Source organism: Microtus ochrogaster, unplaced genomic scaffold (assembly GCF_000317375.1).
Source record: "Microtus ochrogaster isolate Prairie Vole_2 unplaced genomic scaffold, MicOch1.0 UNK5, whole genome shotgun sequence".
NCBI classification, from domain to species: Eukaryota; Metazoa; Chordata; class Mammalia; order Rodentia; family Cricetidae; genus Microtus; species Microtus ochrogaster.
The window spans coordinates 3,093,930-3,114,391 of NW_004949103.1; the positions used below are offsets into that span (position 1 = coordinate 3,093,930).

General features: G+C 50.2%; 1 protein-coding gene across 4 annotated transcripts in view; it reads left to right on the top strand.

The window, feature by feature from the left end:
• Window positions 1-20,462, top strand: part of CUNH4orf50 (chromosome unknown C4orf50 homolog) — an 88,048-nt gene that overhangs the window by 31,648 nt on the left and 35,938 nt on the right. For all 4 annotated transcript variants that reach the window (XM_026788637.1, XM_026788638.1, XM_026788640.1 and 1 more), the window contains 5 exons: window positions 1,491-1,664; window positions 4,737-4,793; window positions 6,423-6,605; window positions 12,815-12,866; window positions 14,311-14,432. In XM_026788637.1, the coding sequence (XP_026644438.1) occupies window positions 1,491-1,664; window positions 4,737-4,793; window positions 6,423-6,605; window positions 12,815-12,866; window positions 14,311-14,432 (588 nt within the window). The remainder of the gene's footprint in view (window positions 1-1,490; window positions 1,665-4,736; window positions 4,794-6,422; window positions 6,606-12,814; window positions 12,867-14,310; window positions 14,433-20,462) is intronic.

Here is a 20,462-nt window from a genome sequence, read left to right on the forward strand (position 1 = left end):
ATTAATTAAGAAAAATATCACATTCTGCTATTGTGGTCGTTGCTCACAGGGAGATGTCCGATCAGCTATGGCGTCACATGGAACCTGTTCTCTCCCCCTCCCACTCAGAATAGCTTGGGACCCTTCCACCCTCTCCCACTAGAGTGTGGAATGGTGGGAGACATGAGACGAGTGGGTGAAGGACAAGGGTGTTTGTGGGTTTCTGAGCTCCCCAGTCCTTCGCGGAGGGGATGCTTCCTGTAAGCGGTACCTCACCTTCCCATACCTACCTTAGTGGTTCAGTCATTGATCACACCTTGATCATGGGCCCAGAAATCCTCCCACTGAAGTCTCAAGTCAAGGACCCACAGGTGTGTTCCTGTCACAGACAAGGCCTGTCTCCCCACCGCATTAGCATGATCGAGTTGAGCACAACTGTAGACGACACCCCAATACTAATAAGTGGGGAGGTCATGTGGCACGTGGTGGGTGAAAAGCAAAGGCTATGTATCCTGTATCAAATCTTATAAAGGAGCTGGAGAGATGGCCTCAGGGTTAAGAGCACTTACTGCTCTTCCAGAGGACCCAAGTTCCACTTTCCCAACACCCATGCTAGGCAGCTGCCAACCACCTGTAACTCCAGCTCCAGCGGTTTGACACCGTCTTCTGGCCTCCTTGAGCACTGCATCCATGTGCCCCACACTCACACAGACATACACATGAATTAACAGTTTTAATTTTTAAAAATTGATAAAGAAAACACTTGTGTGTGTGCAGATGTATGCATATGTAAGTTAGTAAAACAATGAGAACTTACCACACGGGACCATTTGGGGGCAGCACTGTCCCTACCATTGAGCCCACATAGGGCTGGGCAAGTTCCTTTCTCCCTGCATCCCATGGCATCTTAGTGAGACTTGCTACCCTGGTGTCCTGTCAGAGAATAAGAGATTATCTGGAACTGGTTTAAGCCATGCTTGTGGGAAATTCAGCACTGCTTCCCTATCTGAAGTAATGAAGCTTTATTGGAATGTGTGTCTGACAATTTGATTTGTGTGTGAAATGTCATTCATTTCTCAGTGTTTCGATACAATGGTGACTGACAGTGATTAAACAGAACCCTGGTCCTACTTTGCATATTTTTGAGAATAATATTCTGGGATGTTGTTCTGGAGTTCCATGTACTCTCTCCCCTCCTCTCCCAAAATGTCCATCATGACCCACACACTCAAGTGTGCACACAGAGGCACAAGGGCAGGCCATGTGGGAAATGGATGCTGGCAATAATAGGCTGGGGTATAGAATTTGAGACTGTTATTTGTTCCTTTCTTGTCTTTCTCTTTCCCTTCCTTTATCCTTCCCTCCATTCTTCCCTCATTCACCTTCCTTCCTTTCTTCCTTCTACTGTGAGAAAAACAAACAGCACAGACAGACAGACATTACAACAGGTACTGGTTGTTGGCTATGGCATATGAACACCTGAGAACTTCACACACACTTTCTTCCCTCAGCTCCAGACCTCCAAGGCTGCTGTCCCTGAGGAAGACCCCCAACTGTGCATACAGCGGCTCCACCACCAGGTGCGGACTCTACAGTGCCAGCTCAGGGACCAGGGCTGGGCTCTGCGGGAGTTGCAGGTGGCTCGGGATGAGGCTGTGGGCCTCCAGGATAAGCTCAAGGGCAAGGTAGGCTGGGCCAACCCTTCTCTTCCTCCAAATGTTTCCAGACCCCAAGGAGCGAGTACCAACAGTTTAGCATGGTTGACTAGAGATTTAAAGAATAGAGTGACATAAGAAGGAAAGCAAGGGACCTGGAGCCTTTCCAGCCAGCTGTCCTCCATTAGAAACGACGTGTATATATGGATCTTTTAAAAGCATCAGGCGCTGTCGTAATTAGAGTTCTTATTGCTGAGGTAAAACACTTCAATATTTGGGGAGGAAAGGGTTTATTTGGCTTCCATATCCCTGTTCATTATTGAAGGAAGTCAGGACAGGAACTCAAGCAGGGCAGCAGCCTGGAGACAGGAGCTGATGCAGAGGCCATGGAGGGGTTCCCATGGTTTGCTCAGCCTGCTTTTTTTATAGAACCCAGGACTACTAGCTCCGGAATGGCACCACCCACACTGGGTTGGGCCTTCCTCTGTCAATCACCAATTAAGAAAATGCCTTACAGTTGGATCTTACAGAGATATTTTCTCAAATGAGGTTCCCTTCTCTCAGATAACTCTAGCTTGTGTCAAGTTGACATAAGACTAGCCAGCACTGGTACATTCAGAGACTTTCAAGAGGGTAATTCAGTGCTTCTCTGCAGAAAATATGTGGACATGATTATAAAAGGGCGGTGAAAGACCCCAGGGGGGCTGGTTCAGGACCTTGGCTGTGGAAGATAGGCATATTCACACAAAATGGCAGAAATCCTGACGCTGTGGCTTTGTGGAATGTTTTCACTGGCGGAAACCCGATGCAATACGCAGGAGCTCCCCACCTTGTTTCTCGACATGTGTCAGCGCTCAGTGCTGGCAGTGTTAGTGAATTAATTTCCATCAATACGTGATATTTGTTTATAATCCTTTATACAGAAAACCCTAAGCAGCCCCCAAAATGTTTGTAACTAAGCAATGACTAGATACATGACTTAAAAATGCTTTCTTCTAATCTCCAGCATTTCTTTCTACTCTTTTCTCATCTGCTTAAAAAAATCATTAGTTCATGCTGGTCAGAGGTGGCTCATGCCTTTAATCCCAGCACTTGGGAAGCAGAGGCAGGCAGATCTCTGAGTTGGCAGACAGCCTAGTCTACAGAGGGAGTTCCAGGACAGCCAGGGCTACACAGTAAACCCTATCTTGAAAAAACTCATTAGTTCTTTGATAATCTCATAGAGTACGTTTGGAACATGTCAACCCTTTGCCAGCTCCTCAGAGATCCACCGCTCCCTTCCCTATCCACCCAACTTTGTTTTTTGTTTTTTTTTTTTGTTTGTTTGTGTTTTGATTTTTCGAGACAGGGTTTCTCCGTAGCTTTTGGTTCCTGTCCTGGAACTAGTTCTTGTAGACCTGGCTGGTCTCTAACTCACAGAGATCCGCCTGCCTCTGCCTCCCGAGTGCTGGGATTAAAGGCGTGCGCCACCACCGCCCGGCTCCACCCAACTTTGTTGTCTTTTTTATTAAATCCATCAAGTCCAGTGTGTGCTGCCCATGTGCTTTGGATGTGTGGCCTTCTACCACAGTGTTTTCCACTTGCCAGGGCCTGCACTATTCAAGAAAACCGGTCCTCCCTCTCCCAGCAGCTGCCAGTTGTCAGTAGCTCCCTGGCTAGTGGTGGGACCCCCATGCTCACTCCCCCTCTTCATGCTGGCGTTCAGTCTGACTTGAGCCTGGGTCTCATGCAGTCACAAACACTGAATTCATATGTGCAACTGGCCTGTTGCGTCCTTAAAACCCTGTTCCCTCGTAGCCATCTATCACCCTGGCTCTTAGACTGTCCCTGCCCCCTCCTCTGCAATGATCCCTGAGTCTGGGAAGAGACTAGGATGTGAGACAGATGTCCCATCTAGGGCTGAGCACTCACCAGATGTCCCATCTAGGGCTGAGCACTCTCTTTTGAATTGCGACTGTCCTGTGCTCACTTCACAGGGACACTTTCGAGCTTTTTCCCAAACTGAGGCAGGGAGCAGTTACATCAAAGTAACACATTGAGTCCCTGTGAATACCTTAGTCGACCTGAAGCTGGAATCTACCTTTTGATCAGTCCTGGAAAGTTACACCAAACAGGTGCACAGAAAAACTGTTTGTAAAACAAAGAAGCAGACCAGTGTTACATATGCCTCCCAACAAAGACCTACTGAAATAAATCACACCGCAAGCTGCATGAGGAGGGAGTGTGCATGATTTAAAGGGATGAAGCCAGTTGGTTTGCCTGAAAACATCACCAGAATTTTCAATTCAATTACCAAACAGGATTGCGACACTCTCCATGTAGCAGGTTTTCATGTGTCTGTGTGCACACACCCTGATTTGTATGTGTGCGTGTGTGCGTATATGTATGTGTGTGTGTAATGTTGACAAAAAGATGATGGGTCAGAACAGGTCAGGCTAAGGATGGAGGGCTTATTTAGGTCACTGCAGACTCTAAAGAGAGTGTGAAGCAATGGCTATAAAATTCCCGTTTTAATATATTTTGTGGGAAAGAATTCAGACAACCTGGCTGAATAGAAGTGAGGGCCTTTGGTGGATGCTGGAGTAATGTGGAAAGTCTGAGTGACCTCATACAGGTGCGTCTCCTCTCGTTGCTGTGTCGGGTCCCACACTTGGTCCTTCCCAGCAGGGACTGAGGCCAAGCCAGGAAAGGCTGCATGCTGCATTCCGTGTGTCGGGTGACCGAGGCCATCCCAGAGCTGAGGGCTGGGATATGCTTCCCACCAGGAACAGAATCCATGCTGCTACTCTGCCCCAAGCAGTAGCAGTAGCCAGTGACTGAGTGCCATGCCCGGGTCTAGGTGCCCTATATTAGTGAAGCCTCATTATGGCCCTCAGCTTGGGGTTCACAGGTCACTGTGGGCAGCTGGCTTGGAGTCATGTCTGGCTCAGGGATCCAAGTTTCACACCAGATTGTGTCCCTGTGGCTGCATGTTGGCGATCACTGTTGGCTGTTCCCCGGCACCCCATCTCTACACAGGGAAGGGTGATGGTAGGCCAGCACTCTGCACTATCCCCAAACCAAAGCCACACTGCTCAGTCACAAGTGTGCTTCTCCTTTCAGCTTGAGGAGCTTCGGGCGCAGCAGCATGAAGCGCTCCTGGCCATGAGTCCTCTGAAGGTAACATAGTACCACATCGCTGTTTCATAATAGAGTGCTTGGTATTTCATGAAAACAGCCAAGAACGCCAGGGACAGGTGTCACCCAGGTCCCCACGTGGGCAGCGTTCCATATATTTTCTTCGTCTGGCTTCTCATGTGTTCAGGATCATCCTATATGGCATGTGTCCTGACCCCACATATCATGTCCCACTTTCTCCTTGGTGCAGTCTAGAAGATGGAAGGGTTTGAGGCTGTGGGTGCTCACATTCCCACCCCCAGCACACATCTTCCTCCTCTCCTCTTTTCTTCTGCCCTTTTCTCTCTTTTTCCCCTCTCTCCATCTTATTTCCGCCACTGTCCCATTACTGCACACACTCCAGTACCTGTTTCCTAAGGAAGTTCCCCCCACCTATCCTTTTTTTTATATTTATTTATTATGTCTACAATATTCTGTTTGCATGTATGCCTGCAGACCAGAAGAGGGCTCCAGACCTCCTTACATATGGTTGTGAGCCACCATGTGGTTGCTGGGAATTGAACTCAGGACCTTTGGAAGAACAGGCAATGCTCTTAACTGCTGAGCCATCTCTCCAGCCCCCCCACCTACTCTTTTATATTTATATTTGGGACAAACCCAGGGATGGTCTTTGTTGTTCCACATGTGCTTTGCCAGCAGGATAAGGTGACATTTCATCTGGGCCTGCACTGGGAAGAGGCAGAGGTCACCCTGAGGTCCTGGTCTCTGTGTGGTGAGCTAAGAGGAGCCTTGATTAAACATCAGACAAACACCGTGACTCCCAGAACCCTGTTTCCTCCTGCCCTCTCCTGTGGACTCAGTTTCCTCAGCTCTTACATCAGAAATATGAACCACTTCCTCTCCCATCATTCCTTGTCTGTCTTTGCATTGGTAAAGAAGAACTGAGAATTCCTGCTGAGACTCTGAGATGCCATCTGGGAAACCATAGACAGGGCAGTGCAATGAATCCCATAAAGTCAGACCATGAGAGTGACTTTGTGCTTTGTTGGCCCCTTGTTCCATCCCGCCCCGCTAGCTTACACCCGAAATAATCACACGGAAATTGTATTAATTAAATTACTGCCTGGCCCATTAGTTTTAGCCTCTTATTGGCTAACTCTCACATCTTAATTCAACCCATTTCTAATAATCTGTATGTCACCACGAGGTCGTGGCTTACGGGGAAAGATTTAGCATGTCTGACTCTGGCGACTCTATGGCTGCTCTCCCTGCCTGCCTTCTTTTTCACAGCATCCAGTTTTTGTCTTTCCCACCTACCTAAGTTTCTGCCCTATCAAAAGGCCAAGGCAGTTTCTTTAATCAGGCAATGAAAGCAACACATAGAAAGAAGGACGTCCTACACCAACAGTGTGAAGCCAAATGGAGAGGCGGAGCTGTGCCGGGAGGGTCCTGGTTCCCTTCACAATGCATTGTACAGACAGGTGGGCTGACGTGTGGAGAGGAGCTCAGAGCACTGCACCACAGAGAGCCTAACTTTCGCCTCCCTACTACTGGGCCCTGGAGCCTATGAGTGCGCCGCCCTGAGGTGCTGGTGTGGGTGAGGAATCACACCGAGAATGGGGCACTGCCTCGGCCCTCGGTTCAACCTATACCATGCACCCCACATTGCAGGCCAAGCTGGCTTCCATGGTTCACAAATGCCAGGAGAGGAACCGCCTCATTGAGCAACTGCTGCAGGAGCTGCCAAGACAAGAGCCCAAGACCCACCTGCTCTTTGAGCTGGCGCAGAACATGCTTGATGATGTGGCTCTGGCTGAGTATACCGCCACCTTCCTGACCCCGGGAGCCCTAGAGGTAAGTTGCCAAGCACAACACTGTCCCTGCTGGTAGGGACCGTGAGTGGACCCATTCCAGACCCCCTGCCTGCCTGTGCTGTCTTGGCTACTGACCCACCCCTCACACTCTCTGGATCCTCCTCCAGGTGGTGCCGGTGTTCTGGGTACTGGGAAAAGTGCTGGGGATCCTTTGCCTCTGAAGGGCTTATGACTCAGGGGAACAGACATAAATGTGTCACATAGGCACCGTCATGCTGTGTCACCAGAAATTCTTGTCACCCATACTTCATGAGGTCTGTACACATAGCCCCCTCCACTAGAAGGCTTGGTCCACTCCACTGGCAGTCCCCACCCAGCCTTCAAGGCACAATTCCAAGTGCCTATCCCCAGCAACTGGTCTGGATTCCATTGACCACAATCCCCCTCATCCCCTTCTGCCCTGCCCTGCAGCTGGACATGCGTAGTGTAGCGTACACACGGGATTCTTCCTGTGTGATTGAGAGCATTGGCTGAGACCTCTCTGTGAGGCTAGAGCATCTCCCTAGCTCTCTGTCTCTCCATTGTCTGACACAGAATCTGCCCAGGGAACATTTCTTAAAACACGAGATCAGGAAACACCCAGATATGTAGCTGGGTGGGGATGAGACCCTGGGTGCTATGCCCAGCACCACACTCACACAAAGATAAGATAATAAACCAGAGTGCGAGAGTCTCCTCTGCTGAAGGTCAACAGAAGCAGAAACTGAGGACAGAATGTTCAGATGTCCTTCTGATGGTTGGAGGATGATGCTGGGTGCTAATTTCTTCTGACCCAGATAGAAAGCTTCCAGGTCTCTGCTTGGCTCATCCTGGGGCACCCATGGTGTCAGCCATGTCTGCCCCCACACAGGAGGCCCAATTCCTGGGTTTGAGCCAGATGTGCCTCTAAGACACATCTGGTGGATGCAGCTCAGGAGGTAAATGCAGAGAGCTGTTTTCCAGGAATATGAACTTGGGGTTGCTCCTGGCTGCACAGGGATTGACCTCAGTCTCTCACAGCCTGCAGGTGTCTATGGTCCAAATGGCCATGCAACTGAGGAGCTGGAAACTGGAGGCCATGAGCTGCCAAAGGTGTAGAGAGTTGGTGCAGGGCCAGATCTCAAATCCAGAACACCAGAAGCCATGTCTAGCGCTCCTCCATTTCTGTGGCTATGGAAGGGAAGAAGAGAGAGAGCAGACTCTAGCTGAAGTGATTAAGACAGTCTCAGGGATACAGTTGGTGCCTAATAATTGTGGTGAGTGAGGCAGGGCTGAAGCAAGGATGTACTGATTACAATATGAAACCGGGATGGGAGAGGCTGATTTCCAATAACCAAACTTGAAGGGGCTGATGTGTAAATCAGAGCATAATCAATTATCTATGAAAAACAGAACAAGCATGTGGCCTGGCATACTCTAGGTGGGTGAGCGCACCAGAAAAGTTGGCACATTTCCCCTGCAGTTATCAGAGAGGCAAATTCATTCGTGTGTTCATATGTTGGTCAATCGGCATCTGTTGTCAGAAGGCCATGAGGGAACTGAAGAAAAATGGGGGTGTGGGATGGAGTGGGGATGGGGTGGGGATGGGGCATGGGATGGAAGTGTGGGATGGGGTGGGGGTGGAGTACAGATGGGGAGTGGGTGTTAATGTATTCCAGGCTGGATGCTTTCATCTTTGAGGAAATTCCCTGGATCTGAGATGTCCCCTTTTGGCCTGGGGTGTAGATCTTGGGGAGGCCACACAGCAGGCATAATTGTCCCTGATGGTCAGCCTCTCTGCCCTCTTCATTGTCTACTGAGTGTCACAGCCCTGGCTCTGCTCCTGACTCAGCTCGGTGCTACCCTCAGCTCGAAAGATGTTCTAGTTTGGTTTCTGTTGCTGTGATAAATGCTATGACCAAAAGCAATTTGAGGAAGACAGAAACTTATTTGGCTCACAGATCACAGTCCATCATCAGGGAAAAGGAGGCAGGAACTCAGAGCAGGAACTTGGGGCCCAAACCCGGAAGCAGGAACTGAAGAAGAGAATGTGGGGGTGGGGTGATGATTACTGGGCTGTTCTCTGGCTCATGCTCAGCTTGTTTTCTTACAAAGCTCAGGACCTGCTAGGGGATGGTGCTGCCCACGGTGGGCTCGACCCTCCCACATCCACAGTGAAGACGGTTCCTCACAGGCATGGTCGCAGCTCAGGCTGATGGGGTTAACTCCTCAACTGACATCCCTTCTTTGTAGGCATATATAGGTTTGTGTCAAGTTGATAAAAGCCAACCAGCATAGAAGGTGACTCTGAATGGAGCCCACCCCTGGGCTGTTTTCTGGAAACTCTGTCGGCCTGCTGTGCCCTTTCCTGGCCAGCAATGTTGACAGAGTTCCTGCCACCCTGACCCATAAATGTGGGTTCCTGGGGGAAAACAAAGGAGGCAAAAAAAAAAAAAGAAGAAGAAGCAAGCTAACAAAAGGGACAGGGGAACAATTGGCCTCACCAGGGCTCTGGCCAAGGCTGATGTACAAGGCTCTACGTCCTCTGACTTTTGTTCTTTGATCTCTACAATGGGAAGAGCACAGTCTGTTCAGGATAGCTGCTGAGAAGCCAGAACGAGATAACCTGTCTCCTGTAGGCAAGAGGCTGAGATCGGAGGTCAGGGGTCGCCATCTCTACTCCACCACCCTCTGGTGTCCTCCACTCTATGAAGTGACAGTTCCGTGATCTGCTGACTGTGTGTAGGTGTTGTTCTGAGTGCTTGCTCCAGACTGGTAAAGCATCCGTTATCCCACAAGCATGGTTCAATTCTCCCCCATTCAGAACACAAAAATGAGACTCTGAGGGGGTCTTCACCTGTCCAAACACCTGTGTCCCTATGGAACGTTCTAATTCAGCTCTTTCTGTGCTGAGAGACTTGTCTGTAGTAGAGGGGGGACTTGAAACTTACAGTGGGAGTCTGCACGTGCCCCAGCAATGGCCACTGCAGAGATGGGTAGGTGCGGAGTAGTTGCTGGTCACAGCTTGAGTCTGGCACCCGTCAAGGCAATTCCTCCTGTCACAGGAAGGTCAGTCTTCAATTCTCTTATTGAAGGAGCTGAGACTCTTGTGATGTGTTGTGAAGACAGAGAATATTCCAAGGATGCCTTTCCTGGGCAGATCCTGAGAGCAGGCACACAGGCGGCGTGGCTGAGTGGAGTTATGGTGTTGGCACTGGCTTCCTTAGCTTCTAGAAACGGGAGGAGGACAGTGTGGTGGTGCAGGATCCCAGTAACTCCAGAGGGACAATCCTCATAAGAGTGCCCTAGAGAAGTTCCCTAGGCTGGGGTCTGAGGAGTTGGCTGTGCACTGTGTAACCAACCCTCTGTGCCTTCCAGCAGTACGTTCTGGGCCATGATGACCCTGGTGGCTAGAGAGGGACACTGAGCTCTTCAGTGGTGGTGGTGGCAGCTTTCCTGCTGGCAGCAAGCCTAGAAGCTGGTCCAGAGCACTTGGTTCTATGGACACTGGCTATTGCCTCGGGGAACACAGATGGTAGTCCTGATGGAGGCCTTTGGGCTTTGGCTGGCGTCTGAGAGGACTGCCTGGTGACTGATGAGTGGCTGATGGCCTTGGGCAAGGCTGTGCACAGTAGCAGGTTGGCAAGTAGGGAGATGGTGTGTCTCTGACAGAAGCCTTCTGGAAACATCCCTGGAGAATTCAAACCCTAAGGTGCCCACCAGCCCTTCCTTGGAAAAAAGAATGTGAGAAAAAAACATGGGCCATGCCCACCCAGACAGGCCATCTGTGTTTTATATCTGGTCAATGCTCCTGTCCTACCCTTCAGGCTGCTACTCCACAGATGGATTCACTCAGTCTTCCCACATACCCCTTCCTGAAGGAGGGCCCTAATAACCTGAGAGCTTTTGAAGCCAAAGGCAAGGGATGGAGACTTTTTGGCACCTTCCCTTCCCAGAAGAGGGGTGTGGCCACTTTCCATCATTGCAATGGTGGAATTGCACCTCTGTTGCCTTTTATGGCTGGGATTTGGGGAGGGGCAGAGCCCATCCTTAGTGAGCCCTTCTCTCTGGAGCATGGTTGTGGGGCCAGGTCCAGTGCACCTGCACTGTTGGGGATGTCCTGTTGTCACCACGCCTCTCCAGTGTGTCGCTTCCCCAGAACAACACATGCTGTCCATGGGCTGTCTCCCACTGGGACTCCTTCCTCCAGCTCAGGTGTCTTGGGTTGGTGACAGTGAGTTCCAGCTCAGCCAGCCCTTGCTGAGGGTTCAAGGTCTTGGCATTTTCCTGGGTTTGGGACAGAGATGGGGAAAGGGGCAAGGAAGAATTCCCACTCCCAAATCCACCTCAGGCCCAGGCTCTTCTTGAGTGGGCCTGGCTCAGAGATCAACAGCTCCTCTGTGTCCTTTTCTAGCCTCTCCTAGCCTGGCCCACATCTAGACATGGTCACCTGTGCATGAAGATGCCCTGATCACAAAGAACATGATGTTGGAACCTCACCCCTCTAAACTATGTGTTTTGAGTCAGTAGAGCTCTTTGTCCCCCATGAGGCTCTTGGAGTATTGAATAATGTCTCATAGAGCCTAGTATGACACCGGCTACAGATTATGTCACAGTTACTTTCTGTTGCTATGATAGACTGTCCCAGCAAAAGTAACCAAAGGAAAGGGCTTATTTTGGTTCACAGTTCCACAAGGATAGAGTCTGTCATGAAGGGGGAAGGCATGGAAACATCATGTCAGCAGCATCTGGAAGCTGACTCAGCAACATTTTCATCCACACTCAGGAAGGAGAAAAAAAACAAGAAGCGGGGAGAAGGGGGTGAGACTGTAAAGCCCAAAGCCTGTCCCAAGTGACATACACCCTCCAACAAGGCTCCATAACCTTCCCAAACAGCCCCACCAACTAGGGATCAAGTGCTCATGTTCATGAGCCCATGAGGGGCATTTCTCATTCAGACGATGATAGGCACCCAGCAGGGGCTAGGGCACCACCCAGCAACAGTGAAGTTTCAACTACTTGTGAAAGCCAGGGCCTTGGCAGTGCTTACTACAAAGCCCACAGGGACATGCATAGGCAGCTGTCTTGAATAGTAGAAGAGAGGAGAAGGCTAGCTAAGAGCAAGTAAGCATGTGTTTATTCTCTTGACTTACAACTGCGAATACCACATCACTAGCATCCAGAGCTCCTGCCTTGACTTCTCCAAACTGGTGGACTGTTGTTTGGGATTGTAAGCTGAAATAAGCCTTTCTTCCCCCGGTGGTTTTTATCAAGGCATTTGTCATAGCAATGACAGTGAAATCAGGACAGGGGCATCTACCCACACCTAAGCACAGCGGGAGAGCAGGCATTATCATTCCTGGAGCACAAGGCTCCTGAAAGGTGGGAGGAATAGGTCGTGACATAGGACAGGTAAGTGAAGTCCAGGCCTTTGATTACTAGTTACTGCCTTGGTCAGTCCATTCTGGAATCCGTCTCAGAGCCCAGTTGTCACGTAGAACCTGGTCAGGGCAAGTAGCAAAGTAGGTGGCTGAACTGTGTCAGGAGGGAAGATGGTCAAGGGACCAGGACATTTGAGTTAGGTCCTGAGGTTCACACAGAGGTTTGCCAGTGAAAGAAAGAGAGGAGAGCTTTCAGATGTGATGATGGGTTGTGCTGGTGCCTGGAGCATCATGATGAAGATGGGAGAGAAGAGATGTCCCAGGGCCACCGCATGCAGGGCCCTGCCCCACACAGAATGCAAGAACCAGGTTCCAACCTGTCTTGAAGATCTAGTAGATGGCTTTTTCTTAACTGCCCGGGCTGCTGAGTGGAGCATGAGTTTCTGAGGCCACCCTGCTCCCTACAGATCCCTGCAGTAGTGCAGGGGTGGTCTTGGGCTCCAGGTCTCCTCATTGTCTGGGAGATGAATCAGTGGCCCCCAGCACTACCAGAGGCCCCAACTCTAATTTTTTTCTTAACGCATTTTTGAAAAGACACATGTTGCTGTCTCTGCATGGTTGAATCTGAGTGAAGAAAACTGAATGGTCTCTGGTGTGTGGTACCCTTGAACAGGCCTGGCCTGGGTCACCTCTAAGGTCACTGAGGAGGGAATGTGGGTGACATATCACCACATCTACCTCCCAGCACAGGCTGAGCTCAGCTGCACGGGGAGATTAGCCTCACGCTGGTCCTCTGGGAACCTTTATCCTGCTCTACACAGTATACCCACTGAGCTATCTTTTCTTCCAGACAGTCTGCCACCTGGATGTGGGCTCCAATGGGAAGACAGCCAGAGGAGGAGGTCAGTGCATCTGCCAGAAACATTTCTGTGCGTTCAGCAAAAGTCAGGGCCGGGTTAGCCGGGTACAAACTGCCCAGTGTTGAGTTTGTACCATTAAAGGGACTTCCTATTTCTCCCTCTCTTGCTGCTGCTCAGTCTTGCCTTCCCACCTCATAGTGTCAGAACACACTAGAAAGAGAGAAGAGCCTTAAATTCCTCAGCTCTGTTTTTCTTTATGAACCATTACATCTATTCCCCAGCCCTGGACATTCATCTCATATAAGTAATTCCCATGTAATATTAGGAACACGCTTAGGGGACAGGCATGTCACCCTATGCCCTCAATGTTGTGAGCAAACCCATGTCCTCTGTGGAAAGTAGCACAGCCACTAAGGTGGCCAAGAATGTCATGTCATAGGGCAGTGTGATAATAAGGCATTAAATTCAAAGATGGTAGCACACGAGGTGTTCTATACTATCAGCTGTGTTGTGCATGCTCATCCTTGTGTGGTCATCAGGCCAAGAGATGAACTAAATATTAACTGAGGCTGTTCAGAGAGAGAGGGACATGAGTCATTTGTTGTGGTCCTATTGTCTTTACTGTAGTAGAGAAATTACGGTGCTGGGGACCAGACAGACTCTCCTCTTCTTGGGCCTTAAGTAGTGTGGGCTGATTTACAGATGTGGGGTCGAGCAGGGGTCTGAGGGCTTGTAAGGCTGCCCTCACAGAAGGACTTAGCACTCTCCAGATCTGTTTTATCCGTGGCTTATCAATAGATTCTGTTCCTGCCAGCCCTGGGCCATGGATGAGTTAATCAGCCTCTCTGAGCCACAGACCATTTCTGAAAGGATTATAGGATGACCATTTATCACGCCCAGCACACAGCAGGATGACGATATACGAGAAGCAAAGGCTCTTCTCGTCAGCTTGGGGTTGCCCACTGCACCATCACTGCTGCCCCCCCAGCCTGGTCTGGTACCTGTTTCACAGCTGGAGAGCTGTACATTCTGTCTGTCCCCACTCTGCCCCTGATTTCTAGCAGTCTGCCTTCTGTGAGCTCAGCCTTCTCACCTGTGGAAGAAGGAGATGCTTGTGATTAATGGGGCTGTTTGTACTAGGTTTCTGGATGCTGCCTGGCTCCCCCTGTAGGAGGTGCATGTAAGGGGTGGGAGCTAGCAGAGGGAACATGGAGGGGGGGCATAGTCCCACCCTGGAGGGGCTGGCACCTACCGGGGATTAGGAGTCAGGCAGTGGTCTGAGGTGCCACAAGACCATGATGATGTCATTACTAAGTGTGGTGCTAAGAGATTTCAAAGGCACCAAGAGAGCCTCTGTCACAGGGATGGCCATTTGGGAGCATCTGTGGCTAGCGAGAGCATGGAAACAGTATGATGACGTTTAAGACCTGTCAGTTTTAAAGATGGATGCCTGGCCTGAGGCCTGACTGAGGATTCTCTCTTCCAGCTCAGGAGTACCTGCTTACTTCTGAAACAGACAGTATCCTTCAAAGCCTGTGGGGTGTGGAGTCCTGGTCCCTTCCAGGGACTAAGTGGGCATCTCAGACGGCTCCACCCAGTTCCCCAAAGGTAAGTACACACCTTCACCTCACTTCTGAAATGTGGTTTTGATTGTAAGTGGAATATACTCACAGATGGGCATGCTCACGTATTCTCTCTCTCTCTCTCTCTCTCTCTCTCTCTCTCTCTCTCTCTCTCTCACACACACACACACACACACACACACATAAGAGAGAGAGAGAGAGAGAGAGAGAGGAGGGACAGAAACAGAGACACGGAGAAAGACAAAAAGAGACAGCCAGGCATGAGTACACACACACACACACACACACACACAGAGGTATGCATGACAGCTCCAATAAAGCCCACCAATCTCAGAGCTAAAATGTAAACCTATATCCACCATCTGCTTTTCAGTTCTTGTTTCTGGTGAAGCCTTGTGCCTTGCCTTGTTATTTGTCTTGAGTGCTGGCCCTCGTGTGTGGAGACCTGGGCCCTCTGGTGATCCCTGCCTCTTCTTGTCTTGGTCTAATGGGCTGGCCCGGGCAGTACCTTCCTCACTCATAGCTGATTCAAAGACAATGCTGCTAGAGCAACTCTGCCTGCTCTCTGACTCAAACTGACTTCTGAGCACAAAAACCTACAGGATCCTCCAAGTCCTCCCCCATGGTTCCTGGTGTCCCTCAGGCTCACCCAGGAGACTCAGGCTGACAGCATTGACAGTGTAGCTCTGTGGCTGCTCCCCACCCCATCCCTGGGGGATGGAGAGATGGTCTAGTCTGCTGGTCAAACTGGAAGGCAGACACATGACCACATCTGGAGGATGCTGGAGAGGCCAAAGAGCTTCCTGCTGCAGTGCTCCTGTAGCTGGTCCTTCCTGTGAGTTCTGGAAGGAAATGTGGTTTCAGAGGTGAGATGCTGATACGGATTGTCTGATGCCCAGGAGTGACTGATGGAGGCTTGTAGACAGGGCAGAGGATGAAATCACATGGCCCCAAGTGATGTGGAGTTAACAGCTACACAGCCACATAGAGTTACATAAGATGTCTGGGGTCATCAAACTGCTTGGCTTGTCCCATTGTTCAGACCCTGGAGACAAGCCTATAGAGAAGACCCAGTGCAGGGATGTGGTTCCCTTTGGAGGGTCATGGGAACACTGGCCTGAGGCTAACATGCAGGAGACATGGGGCCTTTCAGTGTTAAGGGTGTGTTCTCCTGCCATTGAGAACAAAAGCCTTTGCTTCCCCTCTGCCACCATCCCAATGCCTGCATGTTTCACTTCCTCAGTGGCAGGATATGACAACGCAACTGGTCCCCATCTCCAATTTCTTGACTGTGACTTGGTGATGATGGTCTCTTAGGACTGTCATAGGAGGAAGTGAGCACGCGGTAGGATGTCTGATGCCAGCACAGTAAGTGCTTGGTAAGCATTAGCTGTCAATGTCATATCTTCCTTGGATAAGAGATGTGAGATGCCGTCCTATAATCAGGGGACACGGAGATCTACTTTTTTTTCTCTGTCCCTGACTTCAGGCTCAGCCTGGATTCTAGACAGTGCCCAGCAGTGGGGATCCGGAGCTTTCCCTCCACTGAGGGGCAAAGGCAAAATATCCCATCCTCCCCTCCTAGCAGGCAGTCTCTTGCCACTCCACAGCTCCTGGAGGAGGCTGGCTTCCCACCAAGCACTCAGGCAGAGTGTCTGCAGCAATTCCCAAGCCAATAAATCACTGGCAGCAGGCGTGAAGTTGACAGGGCCACTCGCTCTCTGGGGCCACTTCACAGCCTCCATAAATATTTGAAGCTGAGCCTTCCGAGAGCACTTTAAGAAATCGGTCTCTGTCTCGGCCCTTGGTGAGTGGGGAGTGCCTTTGTCTTTGTCTTAGAGGCTTGTGGTTGTGGGTGAAGCTGGAAAGATGCCGGGGCACCTTGGTGCGCCTTGCAGACTCAGCTCGGCTTTGGTAGGTACAGAGGCAGCAACAAAAGGTTTTCTGTGCGCAAACCTAGGAAGGACTAGGCCACTGTGTCTCAGCCAGCTGATCCCCGTTGGCCACTGTGTCCTCAGCCAGCTGCACAGACAGCCTTCAGGATGGAAGCATGGCAGGCTGCCCTGGGTTTTTTGGGCCTCATGTCCCAGGCCTTGTTCCAGGCTTTTCCATTATGTGTCTTTTCCCCCCTTGAAGAGAAGGTCAGAGCTCCCTGCCCACCCCACTCTGTTCCCTCCTAGAAGGGAACAAAGACAAAGACAACTCAAGATGTAGGCAGAGCCTGTGGACTTAGTCTTAGTGCGCTTTGATTTTCAGTTTGAGAGAGAATGAACAGAGAATTCCCATTTGCCCTGGCCAATTTCCCTAATATCAATATCTCGTGAAACCAACCACAGTATGGATCTAGGACTTGGTGGGTTTGGTTTCCAGAGGAAATGGGAGCCACTGAAATGCAAGCAAAACTCATAGAGCTGTGGCCACTTGGCTTGGCTTGGGGCTTGGGAGACGGAACCATGTTCAGGTTATATTCTAGTGAGGCTGCCAGTGGGCCACACCCTCGGTCAGCTATATGTTATCAAAGGTCAGGACTTGGGACAAGGATCGTGAAGGCCAGGCAGGACCTTGGTGTGCAGGAGCTGGAGACAGCCACCCCTCTGCCGAGGCCTCTGGAGAGGCCAGCAACCAGAATAGCAAGCCCCAAATAATTTATCAGTTGTCAGCAAGCCACGTGCAGGACTTCCCTGGGAGTCAAGCCAAAGCCGGTGAGGTAAGTGTGCTCTTCCCCGCTGCTTGTGAGGCATGTCCATGGGGAGGCCTGGCTTTACTTGTGTGGTCAAAGAATGGCTGTGTTGAGTGCGGTTTCTCTCCCTGGGGCCTCATTCATCTTCCTTTGACTCTGGGAGGCGGGCGTGGCGGGGAGAACTGTAGCTGGGTCTCCTTAATCTCCTGCCCACTCCTGCCCCTGAGCTTCCAGGCAGACAATGTGTAGACTGTGCCCTAGTGGCATAAGCAGATGGGACACAGTGTGTGACTGTGGGGGTAGGAAGCCACCCATGAGAATACAGGAGTAGCCTCCTGGTGGAAGTGCACAACTGTGCTGCACCCTGGAAATGTGTGTGTGTGTGTGTGTGTGTGTGATGCTGCCAGGGAAGGGGAGGTGTCAAAGTGAGGCAGCCATAGAAGCTAAGTCCCTTCCGTATCTCCCCAAGGTGAGTTGTTCCCAGAGAGGGCATGATGTGCTGTTACCCTGAACTGTCACATCCCGCTGTGGGACACACAGTTTGCTGTCAGGGAGGCTGGCAGTCAACCCTAATGACAGTCAGACTCTCTTCAAAGGTGATGGTTTCTCTGGGTTTAGCTGAGCACTGTGTGGGTCCATGTACAACCAAGGAGGCTGAGGTAAGGGAAAGTTTGTGAACAGAAAACAAAGGGAGTACAGAGATGCCCATACAGTAAGGTGCCATTAGAGAAACCCATTCCTAGCCTAGTGCTGTACAAGATGGTCAGGCATGAACCTACTGTGCTGTGATGGCCTCTGCCCATGGTTACACCTCCAGTAGGTCCTGCAATAGCTCTTGGTGCCAAGTTCGTGTAGCAAAATCTTCTCTCTCATCACCTCTGGCTTTAGTTACAATTGCTCATTGTTTTTATGAGGGTAGCAGCAGTGCCTCCATTTCTGCTGGCAGCTTTAACGTAGTAAATGTGTGTTTGCCTCTCGGTTCCAGCAATGGCTATCTGGCTTCCACCTGCTGGGCTCACAGTTAGGAGGAAAGGACCACAGGAGATGCTGAGAAGCTGTGAGATGGCCCTTGGGGACAGATGATAAAGTGCTGGAGAGAGTGGGTGGCCTTTGCTGAGCCCTGAAGGGGGATCATCTGGCGATAGAAGAGGTGCTTGGCTTCAGGGCCAGGCCCTTGGGTGCCAGCTGCATCCAGCACTGTGTTCGGTTCCTGTTTCTTTTGGAGGCAGGAGGCCCGGTGTAAACAACAGAGAAAGCAAGGATGTAGACAAACCCACAAAACCCAGCTGGAGTGTGTGTCCTGAGGGCAGAGCCTTGTGCTCATCTTAACCTGGGTTAGCCAGCTGTAGCTTTCGGCTGCAGCTCTTGGAGATCTGGCTTCTGCCTGGCAAAACACCTCTATGGTGACACCATTTTCCATCATCCTTGCTGACACAATCTGGTGACATGCTTCATGCTGTGCCCTGAGGCACTCCTAACTCAGAGGCAGCTTCTCATGCTTTCCCTGCCTACTCAGAGAAGCAAATGGCTTAGAAGCTAAGCATACCTAACTCACACCCCTTGCTTCGGATTCAGGTTCTGACCCTCGCATATCTCCAGAGTCTTAGTGTTCTGGCTTATGGGATAGGGGTGTCTGGCTTCCAGCATGACTGGAAGGAGCGAGTCACTCTCTGCCACACTAAGAGGGCTCAAGTGTGGAAGAACTGCAGCATTCTTTTTTCAATGTGACCCCGGCAGTGTGATCTTTATAGCCCAGTCACAGGAAACTCTAGAGTGTGGAGAGGTGAGCAGGATGCAGCCACACAGGAAGCCCGGGCAGAAGAGGTTCGGATAAAATACACGTGTTGCTTTGGGCTTTGTATGGCAGTTTGCAAGTGACCTCTGGGGCAGAGCTGGTCACACTCTAAAGTGCCATATTCGTGCCATGGTTGAAATGTAGGGTCAGTGTGCCATGGGGCATGGGCCACATCAAACACACGGGAGCCACGATCCCTGGGCTCAGCACAGAGAGGCCTCTCTGGAATCCAGAACCATGAGGGTCAACACTACTGCAGGCGCCCTTCTTGGCAGTAGTGAGAATGCAAGGGAATGGGGAACCTTACGAAGACAGGAAGCATCTGGGGTCCAGAATGCCCTCCTTGTCCTGGGAGCAGAAGGCAAGCCATGTCCTGGGATGATGAGAGATTCAAGCTGAGTGATAGAGGCTGCGGAGAGAGGGGGAAGAATTAGGGCAGCTGATGTAAAAGTGGCCCTAAACTGGTTTCCAAGTAAGCATGGTTGTGCACCTCGGCACTTTCTGGGTGGAGACAGAGAGATCTGTAAGTTTGAGGCCTTAGAGAGGCATAGCAAGATTCTCTGTCACAGAAAGGATGGATGGGGGAAGGAACACAGTTTAAACTCATTCTGGAAAACATTGTTGTATGGAAAATGTCAATATTTACGAAATCAGGCAGAATAGTAAAAGGTTCCAGTGTGCTCGCTCATTCTTCAGCTTCAGCAGAGACCAGCTTGAGAGCAGGCTCCTGCATCAGGACCCCACCCGCCCCCTCTCTCCCTCCAGTACAATGTTTGGAAGCGGGGCTAGACATACCTTATTCAGTTTATGAATGTTTCAAACACTGTTTGATCATCGTGCTCCAAATAAGTGATAACTCTTTAATTTTATCAAACATTCAATTGGTTCAATTTTCTAATTATTTTAGAAATTGTATTAACATTTTTAAGGTTTACTTGAAACTGAGTCTAACTAAGGTCTCATTATAGCTGATTAGCATGTCCTTTTTTGTTTGTTTGTTTGTTTGTTTTGTTTTTCAAAACAGGGTTTCTCTGTGTAATAGTCCTAAATGTCCTGGAACTAGCTCTTATAGACCAGGTTGGCCTCGAACTCACAGAGATCTGCCTACCTCAAAGGTGTGCACCACCACTGCCCAGCTGGCATGTCTTTTTTGAGGTAGATCTATGTAAGACAATTCTTACATAGGAGTGTGGTCACCTGCTGTGTGACCATATTCTCCATCCCTCTCCAAAGCATTTCCATCTTCCCAAACTGAAGCTCTGTCCCTATGTAACATGAACAATCCACCTGCCTTGGTAATCACTAGTCTACTTTGTGTCTTAAAGAAAGTGACAGTGTCTAGGCCCCTCATATTTGTGGACCCAATGGGATTTGTCCCCTTGTGTCTAGCTTTGTTAGACTTAGTACAATGTCATTAAGGTGTGTGTGTACAATAGAGTGTACACACTAATTTTCTTCCTCTTAAAGGCTGGATATGCTTCACTTGGGTAGACTTACATTTTGATCATCCATCTGTCTGACTATCAAGCCATCCATCTGTCCATCTACCTATCAATCTTTCTACCTAGCCACCCTACCAT